At 37.7% G+C, this 20320-nt stretch overlaps 1 protein-coding gene across 1 annotated transcript in view; it reads left to right on the top strand.

The window, feature by feature from the left end:
* Nucleotides 1–20320, top strand: part of MED27 (mediator complex subunit 27) — a 252304-nt gene that overhangs the window by 96157 nt on the left and 135827 nt on the right. The window contains exon 3 of the mRNA XM_036748120.1: nucleotides 7887–8017. Coding sequence (XP_036604015.1) covers nucleotides 7887–8017 — 131 coding nt within the window. The remainder of the gene's footprint in view (nucleotides 1–7886; nucleotides 8018–20320) is intronic.

Raw genomic sequence — 20320 nt, 5'->3', positions numbered from 1 at the left:
GGTTAGACCAGTGGTCCATTCAGCTATGTAGCCTGCCTCTGGACATGATGCCAAAAGAGAATGTGACTGCTTTCTGTTGTGTCAGTTTCTAAAGTTTGGAATTATCCTTGTTTGTCATTGCCTCTTAACCTGCTGTGGAGCTATCCCTGGAAGCTATTTATATTTTCAGCCATTTCTACCTGTTAAGTGGGCTAGGTTACTCCCTAGCTAGAGCCCTTTTAGATGGCCCTTGGAATTGTTCTTCTAGCCACCCAGAGTGAATGGGGAAGGTTGAGAATATGGTACAAGGAAATGAGTGGTTAATGGGAAGCAAAGCAAACAAGGTATCGTGAACCTTCTGGTGTCTGCATTCTTTTTCTGAGCTCCACTGATTTGTTAGGGAATTGTTCAGATATCTGCATGACAGCTCTTTCAGCTGATTGGCATCTTTGAGATATGGTAACATGCAAGCAGATGCAGTGTAAACAGGAGCAGTTGTAGAGAAAGGATTATTAATAAAGGTGTGAACCCTGCGAAGTTCAAATCAAACAATTCTAACCAATCCTAAATGTTGCAGTGATTTGAAGAAACAACAGCGGTTGTCCCCATGGGCATGTATTTTAGTTTCTTTTTTTGGATAATGTTTTGTGTTTGAAAATGTGAGGATTAATATTTAAAAACAAACAGCAGTTAGCAAGTAAATGGTGCTACAAATGGGCAGGAAACATAGCCCTGATCTCAGCATCCTTTAATACTAATTGAAAGGCCCCAAACCTAGCTTCAGAACAGAAAACAAATAAGCAAATAAATTGGAGGCTTTCTTATAGTTTATTGATGCCACTTTGACCAAGCTTAAAAATGCAGTTACCCTTAAAGGATCAAACCTAGGTTGGGGGAGATAGGAAGAAGCAGCTTCCAAACTGATCTCATTATCTGAGATGTAAAGTAAAAACCCAAAGAAAACAATTAGAGCTGGCATTTCTCTGTCCTTTCATGGGCACAGCTGAATTCAGGCAGGCACACTTATTTTTCAAAAGAAGAACTAGGGCTTTATCATATTAAATGAGTCCTCCTCGTTAACTGAACCAAAAACATATTTTAATAATGAGGGGGCAGTGGTCTCTGTCATTTATAGTGGCAGAAATATAGCCCTGATTTTGCTTAAATCTTTGCCCTGGTCAGTGGCTTAATGGTTCAGGGACATGTTAACATTTTTAGAGAAATCTTGACTTTTTGCCCCCTCTCTAAGCAATGTGTGGTTTAAGTCAATCTGAGGTTGTTTGATCTTCAGAACATGGTCATGAGGGTAAGCTTGTGATTTTGAAACATTTTTAATGTCCAGATGTTGACTTTCACTATTTTTATGGATGATCTGTAGGCTAAAGTGATCCTTAAGTAAGTGGTATGCTTACCTAATGCACATATAATCACATGTTGAGAATCTTCAAGCAAAAGTGAATTATAACATATGGACTCTTTTGAACTTAGGGTTTTTTTTAATGTAATAATTGCAATTATCAGAGAACAATATAAAAACCATAGAAAAGATTAAATTTGATATTGCCTAGAATGGGCTTTAGACTTTATGATATCATTTAGGGCTCTGCACTACATTTCATGCATTTCTTCCTGTGGAATTTTTGTTTTTTGAGTACTTTTAAGTGCATTAAGCAATATAATTAAATCTCTTCCCCAAACTCAGTTATGTCTGGGACTAACAGAAAGAAAAACAACTGAAATCTCAATTGTGAGAAGAGGATAGCATAGGAAAAAAATCTAGGAGTTCATTCTGAATAGGGAAGTTAATATCATTGCTTATTTAGCATCCTTTATTCTCTTGTCTAAGAACTATCACATAATCCAAGAACACTTCTCTTAATGGAGACCACAACTTAATTAAATGCTTGTTCCTGCCCAAGTATTTGAAGAAGTATAGAACATAGTTGTCTTGATTTAGACTCCCTCTGCATCTTTGCTTGTTATGATAATAATAATTAATTTCTGTAATGCTTTAAGGTTTTCACAGCTCTCTTTTTCTCCTTCAACAACTCTCTGAGGTAGGAAGTACAAGTTTTACTGTCTCTGTTTCACAGGTGAGGAAGCTGAGGTTTTGAGCAAGTAGCTTGCCAACGGTTCACGTAGCTTGTTAAACAAGTGTCTGAGATGTAATTCAGGTATTTCTCCTGAATCCAAGTTTGGTGTTCTGCCCACAGGATCCAGGCTACTTGTGGAAATCCTCTTCCTCAAGGCCTAGCTAGCTAAGGCATTTTGAGAAATGCTAGATTAGATTGATCTTAAAGGTCCCCCCAGCCCTAAAACCTAGGGACTCTGAACCACTTATGCTCAAATGGGGCCATTAAACGTCCATAAGAATTCCTTTAGCTGCATATTGATTTTGAAAACCACATATCAACATTACCTATGTCCTATTGTATTTTCATTTATTTTGTTACCTATTTCCTAATTACATTTTAATCAGGTTCCCTAGGCTCTGGGTGTGTTGCCAGCTGCAATGCTGATTGCCTGTTTTAGGCAGTTTGCTTGTTTGCCTCTGATTTAGGCTGTGGTTCATTCATTCATTCACTCATTTAACAACCCTTCCTTACCAGCATGTGAACTACAAAACACTTTATTAGGCAGTGAGGAAGATACAAAGTTTAATTAAGATATGATCTTCATTCTTGAAGTTCTTAGAATCTAGCAAGGAGTGATATAACACATGTACAAATATGCAGTGTTATATGTATCAAGTGAAATAGCAGGCTCAAGACCATATAAATGTCAGTCATTTTTTAGATTAACTGAAGAAACACGCTCTTCTCCTTTTAGTTCTATGTACAGACATTCAGAATCATGAGAAAGTGAAGTTTATTCGCTGGTATTTACCAATTTTAAGCATTAGCAATGCAGTAGTTAAGGTCTCTTTGTGAGCAATATTGTAGGACAGGATCACACAGATTATGAATGCTGCGGAATGCTAATGCCTTAGAATATCTCTCAGGATCTACTAATGTTCAGAATTCATTATTAACTTGAGTCTGTTAACAATTCTGTTGTATTTTGGGGAATATTTGTTCCTTTTATATAGGTGCATGTTTTCTCCCCAGATAGAATATAAGCCACTTGAGAAGTGGGGATTGTTTTATTCTTGGTATTTCTGTCTCCAGCACTCAGCATGCTGACTAGCACATAGTATTCAGTAACTGCTTTTCAATTAATTGGCCCTATCCATGGGATTTTAGTTATTAGCAAGTGTGCCTTGCTTAATGGTCGTAATATCATCTAACTTGAGCTAGAAGGGACCTCAGAGGTCATCTAGTCCAGTTCTGTTTTTTACAGATGAGAAAAGAGGCATAAGGAGGTTAAGTGACTTGTCCAGGTAACCACTGGTATTAGATGTCAGAGGGAGGATTTGAAGCCAAATTCTCTGCTTTTAGAACAAGTGCGTTTTGTACTATACTGATGCATTAGCTATATACCTGAAAACTTTTGTATTAAATCACAATTATTTTTTTTTTTTGGTAAATCTTTTAAGGAATGCAATCTATTTTTTTTTTTAAGGAATGCAATCTTTAAAGAAACTTAACGGTGAAGAATTTTTTTGATGTAAAGTATCATCCAGTTGGTCTGTTGTAATACTGACTTTTCCTTTGTTGGTTGTTGTTGCTGTTGTGTTTAAAGTAGGACACACCATTCTGGAAGGGCTTACCATGGTGACTCCACTATCCCTCATCATGCACCTTAGTTTTGAAATACTAATTATAATTGTACACTCTCTGTTTTTTTAGATCTAACCAATATGCTATCTTTTAGTTCTGTTTCTTTTTTTTGTCCTTGCATTAAATTCCAAATATACTCTTCATAGTGAAACATTTGATCTATTTTAGTGATATTGGATGCATTCTCAATGTGGCATCTACAGCACGTTGCTAAGAAGAACAGGGAAAGTCAATGTCTATCTAATTTTTGAATATAAGAGGTAGGAATGAGTTAATTTGAGTTAGGATTTATGAATTTCATTCTTAATTCTATAATTTTTATTAATGTAATTGTTTCTAATCCATGTTACTAAATATAATTAGAAGCACTAACCACCTTCATTAATTTCAACTTGGTGATCATTCTAAAAAGTGCTGAGCTAAAGTTTACTGTTGCTGTCTGTGGGAAAATGATTTAAATAAATAATTCATGGTAAGAAAGATTAAAGTATTCTAATAACTTAGACTTTCCCCTGATTTTGACTGATCTTATCCCTAATTCTAAATTCTTGACCTTTTACATGCGTGAATATAGATTAAGAAAGGAAACTGATTGGCAGATACTTTAGTTAGAAGCCTAGCATTGTAGCCCTAGATCGTTAATAGTAGGATTGTAGTCATAAAGATTACAATTAAGAAATTTCCTTCAAATACAGGGTAAAAAAATAATAACTAAAGCCTAACTTCTGGGTATCAGCTAGCAAATAAGACGAACGAGTGAATGAATGAAACAACCAACTGGGGTGAAGTCAAAAGAAGGCTAAATTGTTTTATCTCCTTCCTCTTTAAAAAAAATATTGATGCTTTCTTTGTACCATTCATTCCGTTTTCTCCTCTGCCCTCAATCCTACCTTGGAACAAAGACAAACGGTTAAGAAAACCAAGCAACAAGACAGCCATGTCTGAAGTGTATTGCAACAGTCAGTTCCCATTGTCCTTTACCTCTCTATCTAGATTCCTCCCTTCTCTACTTCTGCCCCCACCTTTTTATTTCGTTCCTATTGAGTCTTGCTGCTAAGAGGCGAAATGCTACTAAATGGAAAAATCACATTGGAACTTTGGGATGTTGCTTTATGAAATAGAGTTGTTTCCATGCCATGGACATTTGGAGAGAAGTATGTTTAGTGAAATGTATTTTTATGGAAAATATTACAGAACCTGCAAATGCAAACTCATGGCTGTAGTTTGTAGAGTGTTATGTTCTTAACGTTAACTTGTGAATTGTTTAAACTTCCCTTCTGATGTTCAGATCTATTGAATAAGTGAACATTTTCCAAGAATTTTTTCAGATCAAAACTGTGTTCCATGAAATAGTGTATATTGTTCTTAAATAATGTATAAATCAGTTTGGACAGGAGCTGCCTATCAGTTTTATTAACTTTGACCTTTTTTCCTATTGTAAAGATGGTTTGGTAAATATTTAATGGGCTCTTATAGATCTTGACAGTCGAGTCTGTTCCTGGAAGCTGGGGTAGGTATATAAGATTAACAAATGTCACTTAATCACTGTGAGTCAGCTTTCAAGGACGGATTTTGTTTTCGGGAATAGAAGTCTTTCTGCTTACACATGTTCAAGTAGTGTAGCGTATATTGACTGAGTTCAAGATGGCACAGGTTTTCATGGGAAAACATTCATTATCAGATGGTGATTAACACACGGTTCTGCTGGTTCTGTGTTTGTTTTGGGCAAGTGATGTGAGGGATGCCAGGTGGGCAGAATAGCCACCATGCCACTCTGATGCATAGCCAGCAGAACTCTTCCAGAGTAAAGTCAGCAGCAAGGGAATGGCTGAGCTTGCATGGACCCTAATAAAGATGCAAAGAAGAAAAGGAAAGAAGAGAATGTTTCCTAAGCCAGGAGGGGGCTCTTGCCAAGCTGTCTTTACCTTTAATTCCATAAAACCCTGTGCATATTGCACTCATTGCAAATTCTGGTGGGGAAGATCGAAACCCAAGTCGCTGACATTTTGAAACATTGTCTTTCAAACTTGTACTGTCCCTTGCTTCCATTGATTTCCCATTTAAAAAATCTGTACAAGAAAAACAAATTTGAACAAAATTCATTGGTCTACAATGAGTTGTTAGAGCCAAATGATGCCCCCCTTTTCCCTCTCTGAGAAGAATTCTGTTTTTATTAAGAATACCATATATCTTTGTCTTGTATTGCATATGGCTCATGCACCAAATCGACCAAGTAAATCAGGAGCCTGTTAAAAAGCAATATGGATGCTCCAAACACTGACATTCGAGTCCTATTGGGTCACTGAATATCTTCATTTTTATGGCCACTTTCAAGGAGCAGAACATTTCAATTGGTTTTGTTTTTCTCATTCTCTGACTGTGCTCGGCTCAATGGCTTTAGCTAAGGCCATTTATTTTTCAGAACATTATTAGCCTTTGCATCCAGGGCCTAGCCCTTTGTATATGGTGGGCACCAGTTTCATTATCAAGAGCTGTGGTGTAACTGATTTTCCAAAGAAAATCTATGCCTAGCAAGATCATTTTGAAAAGAAATTGATTCAGAGCTGCCAAATGAATTACTATTTGTATATTTGGTTGACTCTAAGCGCTTAAAAGAATGTGTTATAATTTTAGAAGGGTGGAAGAAACAGACTGTATGTTGTAAGTGGTACTAATCCAAATTCTTAACTTGTCATTTTCACATTTGAATGTTTTATTTACATCTCTGTAAAATTGGAATACCTTTCAAGTAACATTTTATTGTAGAGAGACACATGCTGACATCTCTTACTGGGAGCTAAAATACAGAAGTGTTGGATTTGAAATGGGAAGATAAGTAAAGTAACAGACAGCCATTACTACTTAACAGATTAAATTTAGGAGGAAGAATAGGTTTATCTGCTGACAAGTGAGAATAATAGAGTTGCATTCTTAATCTCAGTATGTTTCAGAAGCAAGTACCATCAAGTCCATTTTTCACATTGAAAAACTGAGGTAGAGAAGTAAATTGAATTGTTCTATAAGTTGAAGACTTGGTTGGTTGAGGAATAAAATCATTAGTGCTGATACTGATAAGATTTAACTTGTACAACTTTTTTTTTTTAAATCTTATCAATTTGCCGTTAATTGTAGCAGTCTTTACTCTCTTTGGGAATCATTTCTTCTCCTAACTTTGTTCATTCAGTTCAATTTCTTTCTTTCACTCTCTTCATTTAATGGGAGCAGTGAGATGGTACTGTGGATAGCGCATCGTCCTGAATCAGGAATTCTTACCTTCCTGAGTTCAAATCTGGCCTCAGACCTACTCATACTTACACTGCCTTACTAGCTCTGTGTTGACCCTGGGGAAGTTACTTAACCCTGTTTACCTCAACTTCCTTATCTGTAAAATGAGCTGGAGAAGTAAATGGCAAACCACTCCAGTATCTTTGTTGAAAAAACCCCAAATGAGGTCATGAAGAGTCAGACACAACTGAAAAATAACTAACAACAAAAATCAAATTTAATAAAGACCTTTTGATATAGTTATATGTGGACTTGGAGTCAAAAAGTCCCCTGAGTTTAAGTGCCAGTTCCAATATAAGCTATGTATGTGGCTTCAGTTAGTTCATCTCATTTCTCTGAACCCTGGTTTACTAATCTACATCACCAATCAACCTCACAGCTATTATGAAGCTTCATTGAGATAATGTATAAAAAGTTTTATAAGCCTTGAAGTGCTATATAAATTTGAACTATTTTTATCAATTTAGCAAATATCCGTGTGCTTGTGTTCATTTCTATAAGCTTGAAGTTATGATCCTATCATTAGTATTGCCTTCATCCTGATCACTCTTTTAGATTACAGAGGCTGATTTGGTTCCTTACTGAGTTTGGTCATTTGGTCATCTCTTCATAATTGGTGGCATGTAATAATTTATTCTTTCATACTTAAGGGAAGCTAATTAGAATCTTCACAAACTAGGCTGCAGTGAAAAATATACTGTTTATTATTCAAACAGTATAAAAGTTAAAATAATCTTATTAGTGCCTTCCTCTTTGGGACATTAGTTCTGTTTGGAATTATATGACTAGGCTAATGGGCTTAGGCATATCAAGCATTGCATCTGGAAGGTGTCTACCAGGATGGAACATCCTTGTTGGTTTTGTTTTTTTTTTTTAATTTTGTACTTTTTCTTTCCCGTATAGTTGCAGTACCATGCTGGTCTAGCTTCTGGTCTCCTGAATCAACAGTCTCTGAAACGTTCTGCCAACCAGATGGGAGTATCTGCAAAACGGAGACCTAAAGCTCAGCCTACAACCCTTGTTTTACCACCACAGTGAGTATGGAGATTTTGCAGAAAAATTTTGCACGAATTTCATGTTTCTACTTTGTTGGGTGTCCACTAAGTGATGTCACTTTATTTGTGAGAGTCTTTCTTTTAAGAATGGTTCCATTATGACAAGTTTAAAACATATTATGAAGAGAATAGTAACATGTTTCGTATGACTCATTAGCTTTGTGTCTTAACTTTTCCACCTATGGTATCAAAACGCTTTATAGCTTTTCTCTGCTTTTTTCTCCTATTCTCCAAGCAGGTGAAAGAGAAGTACTTTTGTTCCTTTTTTGTCAATGAGGCAGTTTAGGAACAGGAAGATTGATGTTACCATTGTGGATATGGTTCTATGAAAAAGTCTGTGCATGATCTGCTATAAACTGTGCACCAAAGCAGTGTAGGATTGGGGAGATTGGTTGAAGGAGAGCTGATGTTTAGTGGAGAGAGCACTGAAATTGTAGATAGTAGACTTGAGTTCCAATTCTGGCTCAGATCTTGGGCAAATAATATTTGTGAAGCACTTAGCGTAGTCCCTGGCACGTAGTAGGTACTTAATAAATATTTATTCCCTTGTACATGCATCCTCCTTCCCCACCCCCTCCCCTTAAAGTTTTCTAGGGCTGCATTGTCTAATCTTTAAAATGATGGGCATTGGACAAAAGAATTTGTAGGATTCCTTACCGCTTTACAAACATTCTGTGAACCTGAGTTTGGAGATGGTCTCAATACTTTCTCCCTTCTATCCCCTTTTCCCTTAATGGGAGGGGTGTGGTTTTCATCCCTGCACTTCCTTCTTTTCTGACTCCTTAGAAAAATGACATTCTGTTATTTGCACCCCTGATTAAACCTATGTTTTCTAACTTCTATTCCAAAAAGACTAGTTTCCTTACATCTTGTTTACATATGACCATGTTCATGGCAGGCAGGTGGTCTTCTGTCCTTTTTCTTTGTCCTGGTGATCACTTCTCTATTAGTAGCCATATATTGGGACTTATCATCAGACCTTGCTCAGACCATTGAATCTAGCCGTTAGGTTGCAAGTGTATTTTTCCTCTCACAGCTTGTGTAGACCACATGACTTTTTTGGGCCGTAGTAGCAATTTTTGTGCATATCTTGCACTGCTAACAACTCTGATTATTTGGCTAATTGCCCAGAGAGTGAAAAATTGCATTGTTGATTCTGTCTTAATTCAGTGATTTTTGCAGATCATATCTCCCACCTCAAAATTCTAATGGGCCTTATTACTTTTCATTTTGTGTGCGTGGCAGTTCTACTCAGGCAAGATGTTTGGCTAGAAATGGTGGGCTTTTTCATTGTGGTCCCATAAGACCAAAGCCAAAAAGTGTTTTTTGCTAACTCTTTTGACAAAAGTCAGTTCTTAGTCCATCTGTTCGCCATTTGTTAATTTGCATTGGCTTGAAACCTGTTTACAGGTGACATGCAATTATTAGGACACCTAGAAACTATTTAAGGACCAAGGCAATCAGCAGTCTGTGTTCCCATGCCAAAAAAAAAACAAAAAAAAAAAACCAAAACCTAGATATACTCATGACTGTCATTATACATTTATAACAAATCACTCAAAATACTTAGTTTCAAAGAGGAAGGTGATTACTGTGGCCTAGGAAATAAAACAATGGAATGATTTCCTATAGTGGTAGCCCTTGTGACTATTGACTGTTTCCTTTTCACTGCATTGAGATCTTTGATCTGTCCATATGTCCTTTATAACACCGCTGTCTTGGAGACAAGAGCCACATCCAGTCTTAAGGGCTAACTAACTATATTATATCAGCTTTTTATTGCATATTGGCTGTTGGGTTTTGAGGAGATGCGATTCAAACCATTTTGTTACAGAATTCTATAATAGCAGACTTGCTGCTATTAGCATTTTAAATATAAGCGAGACCCACCTTGATAGCAGGACTCCTGAACTTGCTTAGTCTTTTCAGGACCCTTATCACATCTATAGCCTTTAAAAACATCAGGGTGCCTTCGCTCCCCCACACTGCCTATTGTAACTTTACACATCTGTTAGCACAGCAGCATTTGGATTTCTGCATTTTATTTTGTCAATAGTTGGACAGTTGCAAAGGCTGCTATAGCAAAACCACACACTGTACTTAGCTGCAGTGAGACCACAGGCATGGTAAAGCAAAGATACAGGAGATTTGAAGGGATGTGTGTTTGAAAAATGTAGTTGGCTTTAACAGTACAGTTGTCTTTGAAGATTCAGATTCCTTCCTGCTTGTCCCATAGGATTAGTGATTCATGGGATTAATGATTCATATCCTTCTCTCCCTTCATAGAAGCTTGTAAGAATACCAAGATTCTGTTTGAAATAAAAGATCTTGCTATTTGTTACCATTTTGAAGGCACAGGAGATGCCATCTCACTTCCTCAGCTTCCATATGCTCATATTCATCTAAGTCCTTTATATAAGGGATAGTGTTTGTTTTCTGGTTGCTGTAGAAAACTTTGCCTAACTCCATACTATAGTAGTATTATAGATAATTTGCATAAATACCTGCTGTCTCATATACTTGATCTATAATTAATGTAGTATAAATTTTAGAGACTGATAAGTCTATTACATAAAAGACTTGGCCAGTTTGATTGTGAATTTTCTCAGTTACTGGAATGAATTTTTATAATGCCTAGAATCTTAGCAGTGTAAGAGACATCAGCAGTTATCTAGTCAACCTTCCAACCAGTGGAATCTCCTTTGAGGCCTTTCTGACAGATGGTTATCCAGGTTCTAATTCGGGTGATTGGAAGCTCATTATCTTACAAGACAGCCCATTCCTAGGCTGGCCCTTAGAGAGCAGATATGTAGTATGTCCCCCAGCCCATGTTCTAAGCCTTTCAAATTTCCTAGAACCAGCTGGAACTTGGGCTCCTCTCACATAGACTTCAAGAACTAAGGATCATCTCCCATTCCATGCTAAGATATTAGAGTTCTATGGAGGACAGATAACTTTAATACAAAAATCACACACAGATACATCAGAAGAGCATTAAACAAAGTGCTGTATAAGATCTGAGGGGAATAGGGGAAGACTTCATGGATGGGCTTAACCCATCTTGGGCAACTGGTAACTTACCTTATGTTTTTGAATTCTCCAGGGAAAGATTTCCTTAACCACTGATATATCTTATTTGTTAAAAGTAGAAAGTTGATACTTTAATCTAAGAAGTTTAAAATTCTGTTGAAGCCTTTTGAGCTGGTCAATAGCAAATACTATGCATTCAGCATTGTTTCCAGACTAACAGTATTGCCTAACACCTTTGAGTGTATGGGGAAATAAAACTAGCTTCTCACATCAGCCTCTTGTGCTTAACTGTCCTGTCATGAGTTTGAACAAAAAACAGTATAGTCCTAAACCTCTGTACCTAGAAGGAATTGATTCAGGAGGCAACAGGGATAGTGAGGTGAGCATAGGACATTCTGGAGGTTCTTTGCTCTTAGACATTGCTGTGTTTATACAACAGATTGCCTTAGGCACAGCCACTAATTTGTCTCTGGATGTTTAACTGAAAGAGGCTCATTTTCTGCCACTGCCACGTACACTAATTCCCCAAAAGATCATCTACTTGAAATTATGCAGAGTACTCAGGAACTTCTACACCTAATTTGATTTTCTACAATACAGCTAGCAAATGCCTTGTTGAAAAGTAGAGCCTAGGGTTGTTACCTTTTATTTAACATGAAGTCAATAGCAGTTGTAGATCAGTTGCAAAGTGGTACAGTGGGAAAAGTGCTGGATTTGGAGTCAGAGGACCAGGATCAGAGTCCTGGCCCTTTATTACCCATGTGATCTCAGGCAGGTCATTTCACCTATCTAGGTCTGTTTTCTCACCTGAAAAATGAGAAAGCTATACTAGATGACTTAAAATTTCTTTCATCTCTAAATCTGTGATGAAGGACAGAGCCTCTTGTAAACTTTAGAAGTGGGGCAGTCCCTGATAAAACAGGTCATTATTTTCTCGTATCAGACTAATGTTAGATTGGGAGTTACGAGAGGGCAGGAGTTGGGGTCTTATTTCATTGTTGCATTCTTCACAGTGCTAGTCTTGGACATGTAGTAGGGACTTTGTAAAAATACTGTTCCTTCAGCTATCCTGGTCATCACATTCTTTCTACTTCTTGTGCATTTTGGAGAGGTTTGTGCAAGTTTTACTCTAAGCCACATGCACAGATTTGGATTAAGCTCCTTAATTCAGCTTCAGCCCCCTATCCCTAAGATGTGATTTGTACTGCTTTTGTGGCGATGCTCCATTGCTGGTGTAGAAGTTTTTGCTTGATCCTATGTTAGCTTGTTTTCCAGGGCCTAAGTCCTCTTGATGGCAGAGTTTGCTAGGAAGTTTACGAATTCTCAGTTGATTCTTTAACTTCTTATTTTGCAAAAATGATGAGGACCGTAAAATATTTGTCATCACTTTTTTCCTGGTATAATCTAGCTGTGCCTCCTGTGACTAAAGTACTATCTTGTACGTAATTACTTGTGTTTATCTTCCCCACTTGAATGTGAGCTTCATGAGGACAGAGACTGTCTTTTTCCCTTCTTTGTATCCCTGGAGCTTAGCACAGTACCTGACACAGAGTTAGTGATTGAGAAAGTGCTTGTAGACTAACTGACCTTCAGGAAGTCAGTGAACTCTTTTAGATAGCCAAGGTAGTACTGAGTAAGTCATTTCTTCCAGTTATTAAATGCTACCTGGATTCTTTGAAAAGATGTGGGATTTTGTGCCAGCAGGTCATTTACTGATCTTACTATCTTCAACAGCAGATCTAGTGGGCTCAGATATTGTCTGCTCTGAGGAATACCCAGTAGGGAAGCCATTAACTTTGTGGCTGCACCTTTTCTCAGTTTTGGAAAAGTTATCAAAACTTTGGGAAAATTTTGCTAAGTTCTGCTTTTCCCAGCTGGCAAGTATTAAGTAACAATATTCATTAAATACCACAGAGAGGCTATGTAATAAAGAAATAATCCTCAGGCCTAGACGGGCGCTCTTCTCCAGAAGAGTTAAAATTGAGAATATAATTAAAGATTAAAATATTGTTTGCATTCTAGAACATGGAGAAATCTTTTCTCTTCATGACAAGGGATTGCATTAATAAGGTAGAGATCAGTTTCCAATAACTCACAATACCAAACTCTCAATTATTAACATCAGTCATGTTTAAATTGCCTGCTTCATTTTTTCTTTTGCCTTTCACTTGCAGCACAGGAACTATGCAGGACATGTGCTATTCCAGTAGAATCTTTTGCTTTTCATTCCTATGAGCAGATATAAGAAAAACTGCTTACACCAATTAGAGCTGTTCAAAACCCTGGAATGGTCTGTGTGGGGAAACTGTGAGTTTCCTTCAGCTGCAGGGCCTGAGGCAGAGGCTTGATGGCCATTTGTTGGGAATTTTGTGAAGGTGATTCTGATCAAACCTCTCCCCACCTCACTCAGATCCTATGATTCTGGGGTCCCTGAGATTCTTGTTGCCCCTTTAGCATTGAGTAGTAGTGTTTACATGTAATTCTTCATTTTTAGCCTATAAATTTTACAAGATGGAGTTTTCTAAGGATCACTCTTGCCAAATGGCTTCATGGATATTTCCTGGCACCTAGTGTTAATCCTATTTTGGCCACTAATTTTTAGTCAGTTTAATTCAGTCACTTTTTTTTGCATCTGACAATTGAATGCTTCAAGGTGTTTGAATGGATTTATATAATTTTATTTACTTCATATCCTTTAGAAGAACTATGATTTCATTGGTGACTCCCTTCACTCATGCAAATTGCAGTCTCTCCATTCCTTAGTAGTTTGGTAAAACCTGTCAGAGATTGTCCTTTGCTGGCGTAGCCTTCAAGAACTCAGGGTCACCTCTACACTTCAAACAAGGCCTCAGAGTAGGACTTTAATGGGAGATATTACTTTATTATGGTCTTGTGATTAGTGATTAATAAGGAACTGAGAGTTTTAACAAGTGTTAGTCACATGATGGAAGCATTAAGTGCTGTAAAGGCTTTGATGCTACTGGGCTGAGAGACTTGCTAAGTCAATAGCCTTGCAGAGTTGATTGTCAAAATTTGACTGCATCCAGCACAATTTCTTTCTTGTCTAGCCTCCTCACCCCCACTACCACCCTTCAGATTTGCATTTACTTTTTTCATTTGCTTTGAAATAGAATTTGAAAACTCCCAGGGAAGTGGCCTCTAGAGTTCTCATCCTATTACCCTGTGCGTTGACCATTGCTCTTTATCCTGTCCTGTTTAGGTGCAGAATGAGGACACATCTGGTACCCAGCTATAGAAATGCTATGATTCAAACTATGTTGTAAATAGCTTTTTAAAAAAAGGATGTAAATAGTTACAAAAAAAAAGTTTGTTTTTGTACTGTAACCATACAAGAAAAAGTTCTCTGTATAATGGAAAGAGCATAAGATTAGGAGTACGGAGATTGGGGTTCTACTCATAACTAGTTATATGCATTGTGGTCTTGGATAAACCACTTGAATTCTCTGGACTTCTGTTTTCTCATCTGTAAAATGAGGGCATTAGACTCATTGATTTCTAAGGTCTCTTCTAGTTCTGAAATTCTGTGACAGTATGATTCAGTGAATGAGTGGAAAAAGAAACCTCGGATTCATTCATCTCTGGTTTCTCTCAGTGCTAGTGTTCCATCTGAGATTGTGCTGATGATACCTTATAGGGCTATTATGGAAGTGCTTAATGTGTCTTTTATAAGTCAATTAGTAAAAGTTATCATGTAATATAGCTTACTTATAAAGCAGATCTTACATGTCTGGATTGATTAAGATGAGATCCTATTTGGGTAGGCTTAAAATGTATGGGGAAGGGAATAGAGGAGTCATCTACAATAACGATGCAGCCTTTGGTTAGGATTGTATAAGGTTAGCCAGGTAGAGTGAGGCCAGGTTATGAAGAATCTTGAAAGGAGTTAAGAGGGGAACAATATAATGAGAGCTGAGATTTGTCTGACAGTTATATCCAGATAAACAAAGCTAGTGCTTTGTAGTTAATCATCAGCTCTTGTTGTCTTTATCTCTCAAAAGGAGGAATGGGGAAGCTTGGAATAGGTGGTCTGGGTAGGTTGGAATTATAGTCTATGTAGGCTGAATTAAATGGTCCTTTTAGCTCTAACATTGTGAAATTGATGAAATACATATAATCAGTCCATGTTGCTTGGCTGTTTTTCTCTTGAGAGTGGGAAAAGTCAGTGGGTAGAATAAACCAGGAAAGCTTCACCAGTTTTAGTAGAAAAAATTTTGTTTTACATTCTCAAAGTACTTGGGATTTATTACCATTTGTTATAATGCTTTAAATATTTTTCCTCTTGAACGCACCACATTTTCTTTTATTTGAAAGGTATAGACAAAGCTAAAAATTGGTAACAACATGACAATAGAGACTGTTGGAAATTTCTCACTCCCTTTCCTTTTCAGTCAATCAATAGGGTCCGTCAGTCAACAAGTATTTAAGCACTTACCATGTGCCCAGGCACTGTGCTAAGCTCTAAGGATACTGCCCCGCCCCTCCCTCCCCCCCCCCCCCCAAAAAAAAACCTAATCTCTTCTTTCACAGAGCTCCCAGTGCAAATAATATGCCAACAATTGAAATACTAACAATATGTATAAATTGGGAATTATCAAGGGAAGAGACTGGCATTAATACTAATTTTAAGGTGAACAAGGAAAGGCTTCTTACAGAAAGTGCCTGTGACTTAAAGGAATTCAGGGAAGTTAAGAGATGAAAGGTAGGAGGGAGAGCATTCCAGACATGGGGCATTAATATAGTCAGGAGATGACCATCCAGAAGGCTGTCACCATAGTCCAAGTTTGAGGTGATGAAAACCTGCACCAGAATGGTGATAGCGTCAGAGAGAGAAGGGGGCAAATATGACAGATGTGTGGATGTATTACAGAGGTAGAATTGACAGACTGATTGGATATGGTGAGTAAGTGAGAAGTTGAGAGTGACAAAACCTGGGTTGACTAGAAGCATAGTGGTACCCTTGTGGGTAACAGGGGATATTGGAAGAGAGGAAGGTTTCAGGGGAAAGATAAAGGGTTCAATTTTGGCTATATTGAGTTTAAGATATATATGGGATGTCCAGTTTGAGATGTCTGATAGACAGTTGGAGATGCTAACCTGGAGGACAGGGGAGAGGTAAAGGCTGGATAACATCAGAAAGTCATCTGCATTATGATGACAATTGAATCCAAGGGGTTCAATCCAATGAGATCACCAAGTGAAATGCTGTCAGTTCTGCTATAACGCAACATATATGTTGAGGAACACATATATGTTCCTAAAAATCACCATGTTATTCAAAATCACACAATAAAAGCCACAGGACTTATGGGAAAGAAGGGGCTAGAGGCACAACACTCAAAAACTTCATCAGTGACTCATTAAAAAACCCTATCATTTTATAGTTAAAAATACATAAATATTACAGTAAATAGTGCTGGTACTCACAGCTCTGGACTGCTGTTTGGTCTCTTTCCCAATTCCTTTGAGTCCCAGTTTGGCATGGGAGGTACAACACAAGAGACCAGGGCCATGGCCTTGGTGGAAAGCGGAGGTGGGGGGTTGTACACTATATGTAGCATTTATATAGTTTGTAATGGTTTGCAAAGCTCTTTACAAATATTATCTCATTTTATCCTCATGACAATCCTGGGAGGTTGGTGCTATTATCTCATTTTACAGATGGCAAACTGAAGCATGCAGAGCTTAAGTAACTTGCCCATGGTCACATAACTAGAAATGTATAAGGCCAGATTTGAACTCATCTATACTCTGAGACCCTCCTTACTATAATTTGGTGGTATACAGGAAGCCCTTGGCTTACAGAACCCCCTCAGTGTAGTGTCAAGCTCCATTTTTGTTTGTTCCTTAGAGTCCCTTACCCAGAACCTTATCTCTTGTTGCTCAGACTCTTGACTTGCTGCACATTATCCTAACTTTGTTGCTGATCACTCATCTTAGCTACCCGAACGACTGCATTTACCTGTCTGGGTCTATGATACCGGCCTATAACCTCCTGGGGTTCTCTTAGTCTTTTTAATTTATGGTACTTGCCAGTTGCCCTTCTGTCTAACCAGATTCCTGTATTCCTCTATTGGTCTACTTTCCCTTGCCTTAAACCTGTCATGACTAACTTTTTATAGCTCCAGTACCTTCTGTGTATGTAGAATTACATAGCGAGAGAATGTTAATAAAAGCCTAATGGTTAAGCACTTAAGTCTATTGTTACAGATTGTAGAAGCAGTTTTAGAAATAATATTTGTTGCATTTGCTAATTGAATTTCTTCTTTACAAGGTGATCTTATCCAGGAAGGCAGCAGTTTGATGTGGTTATGACATCACTAACCATTATTAAGCAAAGGAAGAGGGGCAGTAGGTGGTTATGTCTCTGTCTGGTATGTGGTGGTAGAGGTATGTGTGTCTGTTTAATTTTTTCTTTTTTTTTTTTTTTTTGCATAACGAAGGGAGAGAACTTACAGGATTATTAAGATCTTACACTATTTTTTCACAGTTCAGCATCAGTCATAAGTTTAGAGTCATTTCTTCTGCTCTTTCCATAGATGTCAGGTTTGGTGTTGGTTGTGTTTTTGTTAAAAAAATTTTTTGTTTTCGATTATCAAGCATTCATTTTTTTCTTCTTCCCACATCCCCCCTCCTACAGGAAAAAAAGAAAAATTAAATTCTTATAATAAATATACCTATCAAACAAAACAAATTCCCATATTGTCCATGTATTGGTTGTGTTTTTGTAAAGTGTGAACTACATAGATTATTGCTGGACTGTAGGTTTGATGCATAAGACATTATCTGGCAGTCATGAACAATCAGAAGGCTGGCATTTATCAACACTCATGAAAAAATGTTCTAAATCACTATTGATTAGAGAAATACAAATTAAAACAACCCTGAGGTGTTACCTCACACCGGTCAGATTTTCTAAGAAAACAGAAAAGTAAAATGAGAAATATTGGAGGGGATGTGGGAAAACTGGGACACTAATGCACTGTTGGTGGAGTTGTGAACTGATCCAACCATTTTAGGGAGCAATTTGGGACTGTGCCCAAACAGCTATAAAACTACGCATATCCTTTGATCCAGAAATACCTACTACTAGGTCTGTATCCCAAAGAGGAAATAGAGAGGGGGAGGGGGAGAGGGGAGAGAGAGAGAAGAGAGAAGAGAGAGAAGGACCTCTTTGTTAAAAAAAAAAATATAGCAGCTCTTTTTGTGCTGGCTAAGCATTAGAAATAGAAGGAATATCCATCAATTGGGGAATGGCTGAATAAGTTATAATGTGTATGATTGTAATGGAATATTATTGTGCTATAAGAAATGACGAACAGGATGATTTCAGAAAAACCTAGAAAGACAAGAACTGATGGGAAGTGAAATGAGCAGAACCAGGAGAACATTGTACACAGTAATAGCAATATTGTATGATCAGCTGTGAATGACTTAGCTTATTCTTAGCAATACAGTGATCCAGGATAATTCCAAAGGACTCACGTGGCAGATTCTGGGGTGATGTGCGTGCACTGTCCCCTAAAATGATGGACTAATGGAAAGGAAGGAAGGAGAAAGAAGGAACATTAACATCGTAAAACCTGTAATAAATTGGTAATTGATTTGCCAGAGATCACAAAAGGAACTTGTTGGATTTGAAACTCAGAAATGGTATGCTTTAGGTTTTGGAAGCAGAATCATTTAAATTCAATTTAATAAACATTTATTAAGCACCTTTGTGCCAGGCATTGTGCTAACTACTGGGGATACAGATAATGAGAAGGAAGACATTCCCTGCCCTCAAGTTGCTTATAGTTTAATGGGGAAGACAACACACCTAAGGAAGCTGAAAAGGAAGGGGGGTGTCAGGGGGTAACCTGAGCAAGGACATGGAGTTGAAACCAGGCAGAGCTGCTGTTGGAGAATGGGAAGTTACTTTGAAAGTGCAGGGCTCTCTAAAGGAAGCCTTTTGAGAAGAGTTTACGGCTCCAACCTCCTGCCCTTCAGTCAGAAGGAAGAGGCAGCTGATACAGAGGCACTCTTCCACTGCCTGGGATATCAGTTATTTTGCCCAATAAAAATGAAGCTGCAGGATCCATGGAGAAGCTGGACAGGCTAAAAATTAATCTCAAATACATCTTGCTGGAATCTGTTGTTCAAATATGTAAAATGAGGAGTCAGTTTCTCCTAGCATGTTGTCCCCTTCAAGTTGATTTTACTCTCCTTCTAAGCAGGCTCAACGGGCAAAATTTTTATGTTATCTAGAACGTATCTCAGCATACTTGTATAAATTAGGATTACACAAAGGTGTTTTTACTTTATTATAATTTTATATGCTTTCTTTTAATTATCACTTATTTCTTATGCTTTAATAGACTGACATTAAAAAACGTTCATTGAAACTAATTGTCATATTTTTTCATAAATAGGATGTGAACTCTAATGTTGACATTCTTTGCAAGCCTCTTCTCCTTAGAAGCCTCTTTGTAGCGTGTCCACTGATGGCTCAGCCCCAGTTGTGAGATCCACTTTGGTACAATCCATCTACATATTGTAGAGGAGTGCTAGACTTGGAGTCAAGAGAAACTCGGGTTCAGATTCTGCCCCAGTATCTGTCTAGCTAAGTAACCACAAGCAAGTTAGCTAGCCTCTCTGAACCTTAATTCTTAATTCCTACTTCTGCAAAATTAAGGGCAATAATACAGGGTCATTTGAGCATCAGATAAGATAGTGTTAGTGTAACAGCAAGCAAAGTGGGCTTTTTCTTTTGGAGTGCTTCTCAGCACTAAGGCAGTCAAGTGCCTTTGATTGAGTCTTACCTTTGTTTACAGTAAGGCCCACACCCTTTTGCTAATTAGGTTACCAGAGGTGTAAAGCCCTCAAGGGGTGTGAGGCCCTGGAGAGGTGTGAAGTCTTTGGGTCCTGAAAAAGGGTATATATACCCAGAAGATAGCCATTGAACTCTGAATTGAGAATCAAGAACTCTCAGAACTGTGGGATGAGAGGTTTTGCTTTGGGGGCTCACTCATTGGAAGAATGTTGGTGTGGAGACTCTGGGTAGCAGTTAAGGAGCATCCCTCCCCTCAGCTTTGAAAATCAAGATGTTGGTGTTTCTCTCTCTGGTAACTATGTGCATATAGCTTTGGTCAGACAGCTAGAAGCCTGTCTGTTGATTTGTGTTATTTGCTTTGTTTATATTTGATCTGTTTGTAATTTCTGTTTGTATTTGCTCTGAAGTTCAGTGTGCTGACT

Source organism: Trichosurus vulpecula, chromosome 3, assembly GCF_011100635.1.
Source record: "Trichosurus vulpecula isolate mTriVul1 chromosome 3, mTriVul1.pri, whole genome shotgun sequence".
Taxonomy (NCBI): Eukaryota; Metazoa; Chordata; class Mammalia; order Diprotodontia; family Phalangeridae; genus Trichosurus; species Trichosurus vulpecula.
Note: the sequence above shows the minus strand (reverse complement) of the source record. Positions and strands in the feature narration are given on the sequence as shown.